The following is a 7,500-nucleotide window of genomic DNA, read 5'->3' as shown; positions in this document are numbered from 1 at the left end:
TAGTAGTGCCTGGGTGATCTAAGACAGGAGCAAACCCTTTTGTGAAACCAGTTAGTTGTATGGAAAATGCACAAAGCACGTCTCTAGCTTTAATGTTGGGGCTGAGTTGAAGCACTGCTGTCCATGTGTGGGTCTGTGTTAGTGTACGTGTTCAAAGATGTAAAGCACATAAAACAATGAATAGTAATACAAGGGACTTTGTCATGATGAAAACAGTGAACACGGCAAAGTTGAAAGACTTTTAGTTCATTTTGGTTGCTAGTCGCACCTGATTGTTATATTCTAGGATACATGTATAGCTTTAAAAGTCTCTAAAATATTTGCGGTACCATACTGTAAATTGTATATAATAATAATAATAATAAGCGGTTGTTGATTGTCCAGTGGTTTATCTGCCATTAATGCACAAGCAGGCTCCAAAATGCTCATCTGCTCAGTCTTATGTCTCCACCATCACAGTACTGTTAGTTTCACCACTAGAGTCTTACAACACAAAATTCACAATAAAGGAGAATGAATCAAAGCCCTGTGATAACAGCTGGCTATCGTTGACACTCACAGTGGAATAAGACCATACAATACCCCACTGCACTGTAAAGACACACAGCCAGTGTGCAATAAGACCATACAATACCCCACTGCACTGTAAAGACACACAGCCAGTGTGCAATAAGACCATACAATACCCCACTGCACTGTAAAGACACACAGCCAGTGTGCAATAAGACCATACAATACCCCACTGCACTGTAAAGACACACAGCCAGTGTGCAATAAGACCATACAATACCCCACTGCACTGTAAAGACACACAGCCAGTGTGCAATAAGACCATACAATACCCCACTGCACTGTAAAGACACACAAAGCAGAAAGACTTTTGTCCCACTCTGGCTTTTGGCTTGGTGAAAGATAGCAAGCATAATCCATCTGCTCGCTCTGTACAGGGTGTAGGGGCTCCAGAAGCTCATCCCCTCAGCAGTAGATATCGTAAAACCTTGTACATAGTTTTCAGGCTTGTCATGTCGTTGCCTTCTGGACACTTGTACTTTGGCTGGAATTTCCCCTCACCATGCCAGGGAGGTTGGAGGTTCATGAACTTTTAGCATGAATGAATGAATGAATGAATTTATTTGGTGATAAAATAAAATAACACAACAGTACATATAGTAATGAAAGAACAGACAAATCACCGAGGATGAAAACATAAAAAAGTCAGAGGGCTTATTTCCATTGTGGTCCTCACAAACACTTAAAATTTGCCTTTTTCACAGCAGCCATTTTGTGTCTAAAATGCAGGAAGTAGCACAGGTGCACCAAAACATTAATTATGGTTTCCAACTTCCACGTCCATTTAGGTGTTCAGTGCTGGGGCCCTAATTAATGGGTTGGTTGCACCTGTGTTTACCCTGCCTTTTAGACCCAAAATGGCAGCTGTGGAAAAGGCCCATTAACTCACAGTTTATTTGAGTTTAATTAAAGGTGCCAGAGTGTCTCCCCTGCAGTAAGGACCGCTACAGGAAGTATTTCCTCCTGCCCACTGCAATAGCCATATACTGTACAATGACTCCCCTCTGTGCCGGGCTCTGAATGCACAATGCACATTGCAGATGCACATTTTGTACTTTATAAGTACAAAATGTGCATCTGCAATGTGCATTTGACATGAGGCATATTGTATTATATTGCTATTTATGTACACTGTACATAAATAGAGTGCACACATGTACACTGTAAGTACTACTTACAGTGTACATGAATAGCAATATAATACAATATGCCTCATGTCAAATGTACATTGCAGATGCACATTTTGTACTTACAGTGTACATAAATAGCAATATAATACAATAATAAATATAATATAATATAATATAATATAATATAATATAATACAATATGCCTCATGTCAAATGCACATGTCAAATGCACATTGCATAATTTGTATTTGAAGTGTACACTAATAGCAATATAAAGTATCCTAATGTAATGTAATATAATATAATGCCTTACTATCTCTCTCTCTCTCTCTCTCGCTCGATCTGGCCCCTATTGTATGCCTGCGCAAACATGGGGCAAATTGCGTAGCTCGCCGATCACAGACCAATAGCAGGTGGTGCTGCCTGTGGCTCTGTCTGCCTCCAAAACCAAAAACAACAACAACAAAAAAGCTTCAAAACAAGAGTCCACAAACCAATGGGTGACATCACGAAGGCTACGTCCATATTTTTATACCAAGATTAAAACATGCTAGCAGCACTCAAACAACACGTCCACAACCGATTCTGCCTCCCAACTCAGATATGTCAAAGATAATGTTGTAAATCATCCAAGACTGAGACAGTACAGTTTCCTATTGAAAATGGAGTTTTACATGCAAACTCAGCTCAACATACTGTAGCACTGTGTGAAGAAGCTTTTAATATAGAACAAATAAATTATTCTTATTTAAATGGGGGTTAGATACAGATAACTTGTGCACTCGGCTTCGGGTGAAATTGCACACTGCATGTGGGTTTAGGCATGCCTACAAAAATATGAATTCGATTAGCACCAAATTTCTTAAACTAGGGTCAGGCCATAATATGGCCTAATATGGCATAATTATGCCTCTTGCTGGTTGGCCTCCAAAACATAACAGCAGTAATACATTTTCATGAGCCTGGCAGGGCGGGAGACTAAACTTGGGCCTTGGTCAGAAAAACTGTAAGAACTGTATCATATAGCCTGCAATTCTGTTGTGTGGGTGATGTTACCGCTGCTTTGCCGACTAAGCCCCAGTTCTGGATGCCTCTCCAAAGCACCACAGTCCCACCAGGGGCCTAGCTCCAGGGCCTATTAGTGGGATTTACTGGGGAGTGTTTACAGTGTTTTGAGTTTGAGTTTAACTTTATTGTCCCATAGGGAAATTTGTCTTAGGCATTTGTACAGCAGCAATAGAGCGTGACAAACGTAACAGACAGTACAGTACATCTGAAGACAAACAGCGCGTAAACAAGATGACAACATAGTCAGACATGATGCAGCCTGGGCTACGAGTTAACAACTCTACCACCACGTATTGCACTTCGGTATTCAATATTGCACTTCAAGTATTGCACAGTTCCAAAACCGCATTTCAACCAATAGTTCCTTAAACAAAAAACATTAAAACCACTGACTGTAAAGGGTAAAAAAAATAAAAAGATAAAATGATAAAATGAAATAAAATGAATATAAAACTAACTAAGGCAAGATAAATATCACATGACCAGACAGGCTGCAGGGATAGCCGAGCTCAAAGTGAGCTACCATGTATGCCACACCAAACACCATCAGAGATTTCTCGGATCATCCGGCTCTTTAAAGGAGGGTTCCAGAATCACAGAGCTCTGTCCTCCCGCAACCAGGAAACGTTAATCCAGAGGTTTCCTGGGTCGTCAGGCTCTTAATGGAGGGTTCCTGAGTAGCCGGGCTCTGACCTCACAGAGGACAGAGCTCTACCCCCTAGTGGGAGTACAGGCAGTTTATTTAATAAGGCTATAGATGTTAACTTGGGAGGAAGGAGCGCTTGTAGCGGTTACTCTTAAAGCTACAGGCTCTGAAGCGCCTTCCGGAAGGTAGTAGCTCATAATCAAGATGTAGAATGTGGGTGGGGTCGTCCAAAATTTTAAGAGCCAGATTCACTGCTTTCTTATCGAAAATGGTCTGGAGGGGGTGACACCAGGCTGACTCCTGTCCTGTATGAGGCATGCAGCGTCTCAGTGACACAATGCTCGTGGTATATATTTACATTGTGGGTCTCTTGTGACCTTTCTCTCTTTAAAATGGGATTGTTCTTGTTCCAAATATGCTTCTGTTCGATCTGAAAGGATTTCAAAGTAAAAACCTGTATGACGTTATGAGACATGAGGAACTATGGCCTCCTCCAGACCCCCATTAGAGGGTTTAACTGGGGGAGTGTTTACTGTGTGACACCAAAGTGACCCTAGTAGAAGAGATTTCTGAGGTTGGATTCTGGCTGAGCTTTTCCGTAATGAATGCTTACTGTACATTGTTTTGTAGTGAAATGTTTGGAATAGGCACACAGTCCATGAGGCACACTCATCTGGTAGCTTTCCATGAGAGTTTGACAGGCTTAGCTGGTATGGGGAGCATTTGCATGTAACACCACAGGGGACTTCCCCACACTCAACACAGTGGCGTCCTTGGCTCACAGAGTGGACTTTGATGTTCTGTGGTTAAAGAAGATGTGCATCCTGGTTGATCACCGCACGCATACGACGGAGGCTCAGTCCTTCGCGCGGCCGACGCAACTTTGAATCTGACCCGAGGTCCTTTGCCGCATGTCATCCCCTCTCTCCCTCCCCACCTTTCCTGTCTGCCTACTGTCCTATCTGAATAAAGGCAAAAATACCCCCAAAAATAATCTAAAAAAGAAGAAGAAAATTAGAAGACATACATAGTATAAGTGCAAGGCAAGCCATCAGAGAGCTAACTAGGGATAGAGTGCCTAATGCCGCATTTATGTGCTCCTCGGATATATCGTATTTACGAGTTGAGCATAGCTTGACTATGTAGGCCGCCAGAACTTACATTAGGAACTTAATTTAGTGTGCTGTATTATCTACAGCTGTATACAATGTATACCATATTGAGTCATTGCATTGTTTTCCATTAAAGACACAAAATGAGATCCATGTGAGGAGAGTGTTTGTGTTGAAAGGGCATGTAACGACGCATTATGTAATAACATTAACTGCACATTATGTAATAAAATCGCAGAATGTAATAAAACCTCACTTTCAATATGTAATAACGACCCATTATGTAATAATATGCGCAATATGTAATAAATCGCCTGAACGCAATATGTAATAACGTTTGACACATTTTTTTCTGGTTGAAAATGTAATAAGTGACGCATAAGTGAAGTAATAAGTGTAGAAAAAAGCTTCAGATGTTTCAGCACCGAGGACAGCTCAAGGTGCTCTATGCATGGATTGATGAACATTTCAACACCACCGCCGATGGACAGCGACAGGCTGTCACAGACGATGGTCTGCCCATGTCACACACACCCTGTTGTGAAGCTCGATTAAAATATAAAAACAAATCTCTAAATCTAAATCCTGCTTTGCAGATAAACATTTTATTCACATGCCTTTCAACATGTTGCCTTTGCCAGAGCCATTCATTCAGGCGGTGTCTCCTCATAGACGCATGGTCAATGGGTCAGCATGGCCGGGGGGAAATCAATCCTAACACTGATACACAATGATGGCAGATGATGGTAGCCTACCATTGAAATATTCTTACAGACGGTGTAAAGCATGCTATGCTTTCGCGTTTAACTGATTTTCATGAAAATTGGTGGAAGGGTGTAGCATGGGCCAATGAGAAACGCCTAGCCTATTGATGAGCCCATTCTCCAATAGTTTTGATGAAGGATTTAGTCTGAAAATCTAAAGATATCCTCTTCAGCCAAAGTCCATCTGCAACGTCATGATCAAACAAAATAGAATTACAACTAATTTTAAATGAACAAAAAACCATAACATGTCGCTTGCTGGCTCGCAGCAGTTAAATGTCTACCTGCTTGCCGATTTAAACCAAATGTGCATTGTCTCTCGAAATGCCGCGAGCCAGCAGCCAAAGAAACCCGTGCGTAATATCAGACAATTCATAAACGTCTCTGCAATCCTCAATTCTATCACTTGTAGATCAAAGGCCAGAACTGAAATGCAAGTGTCGGGTCTTACTGTCTATGCCCGCTGGTTTACCATAAAGAAAAGTGCCACATGCAAGCTGGAGAAGGTGTAGCCTACTCGATCAGACTGTTGTCACCCATAGATTCAGTTCGTCATCAGCTGAACAACTATATGCTTGACTGGTTTTGACATGAGGACAGAGACATTTGCGCATTCTGGGGTAATTGGCATGGGTCAACACTGTTAAAATGCTTTTTATGGTCAAATATATTTATTAGCCTACTCCCCCCCCCCCCCCCCCCATGACAACTTCAGTGCATTTTCTAATTTTGTTGCATAATGCGTCACTTATTACATTTTCAACCAGAAGAAAGTGCAACCCCCGCATTATGAAATAATTTGCACAATATGTAATACATTTATTACAAAATACGTCAAACGTTATTACATATTGCGTTCAGGTGATTTATTACATATTGCACATATTATTACATAATGCGTCGTTATTACATATTGAAAGTGAGATTTTATTACATTTTGCGATTTTATTACATAATGTGCAGTTATTACATAATGCGTCGTTACAGGGCATCAGCCTCAAAGTGTGACCACAGAGTAAGACTGACATCCAAACTTTTCCCGGGACTTTTTCATACTGATGCCAACTTTCAAACTGTGCCTCAAAGGCACTGAATATATCAGGGGACAATTTAATGGGGTATAGCAAAACATGGAATGTATCCATTTTAATAGTTTCTCTAAGAAAGTTCAATTTGGAAAAATCACCCAAATGAATGATCACATCATCATGTGTATATGACAGTGTCACGTGAAGAGGGACCTACAGCTGTGGATGTGCTACCAAAGGTTGAAGCTACAATCTGCTGTTGATTTCCTCACTTCAATCTACTGCAGCCATAGGGGAGAAGTAGATGAAGTGGAGGAGACAGGTTCCACAGGGTTTTATAAACCTTGAGACGGCTTAAACATGGCTTGTGTAAAACTCAATAATCTCATTGTGTAAAACTCAACAAACATGGAAGATGGTCTAGAAGTAAGATGAAAACTAAACAGAGGATTGTCTGGAGGCAGTGCTTACCCAACAGATAAAGAGGTCATCCTGCGACCAGAAGAAGTACTAGGTAGATGGAGCAGAGTATTGGGCGATTTATATAAATAATGTTTGTATAATTTTTATATTCTTTAGAAAATGACCATGTTAAACATTCGTTTGGTGCCTTGCAGGAAATCCCTCTGACAGCTGAGAAAGGGATTGTGCAAACCTTGCACTTGCATTGTTCAACCTAAAATGATGAAAGTGCACTTAATATTTATTAATATTTAATATGCTGTGTGTTTTCTCTGCATCTCTGTCAGGGTCTACCCGGTACGAATGGACCACAGGGACAACAAGGACCTCCTGGACCCGTAGTAAGTCTTATTTTGTTTGCTCTCTGGAGTTTTGTTTGGCAGATCAGCCTCATATACTGACTCTGACTGAACCTTACTACCCCCCCCCTGTCTTTCTTCCTCTCCCTGTTTGTCTCCGTCTCTCTCTGTGTCTGTCTCTCGCTCTCTCAGGGAACCCCAGGAGCACCTGGAGCCCCAGGACCAGGTGGGCCTGCAGGGTCCCATGGAGATCAGGGACTTCCTGTAAGTCAAGTTTTCATATCAGTGGTTTGTCAGATTTCTTTTTCCTGATGGGTTAAAAAAAATGAAATGACATGAGACACAAAAACTCTCATTTGAAACAAATCCAAGTGATGTTAAATCTCTGTGGTGGCGTGAGGGACAGTTTCACTACAGGCTG

The 7,500-nt window shown here is 41.3% G+C and overlaps 1 protein-coding gene across 1 annotated transcript in view; it reads left to right on the top strand.

Moving 5' to 3' along the window:
• col14a1a (collagen, type XIV, alpha 1a) overlaps positions 1-7,500 on the top strand; it is a gene marked incomplete at both ends in the record, with an annotated part of 230,950 nt that overhangs the window by 205,868 nt on the left and 17,582 nt on the right. The window contains 2 exons of the mRNA XM_083636760.1: positions 7,068-7,121; positions 7,272-7,343. Of these exons, the coding sequence (XP_083492886.1) occupies positions 7,068-7,121; positions 7,272-7,343 (126 nt within the window). The remainder of the gene's footprint in view (positions 1-7,067; positions 7,122-7,271; positions 7,344-7,500) is intronic.

This window comes from Poromitra crassiceps (assembly GCF_964638095.1).
Source record: "Poromitra crassiceps genome assembly, chromosome: 1".
Lineage (NCBI taxonomy): Eukaryota > Metazoa > Chordata > Actinopteri > Beryciformes > Melamphaidae > Poromitra > Poromitra crassiceps.
Note: the sequence above shows the minus strand (reverse complement) of the source record. Positions and strands in the feature narration are given on the sequence as shown.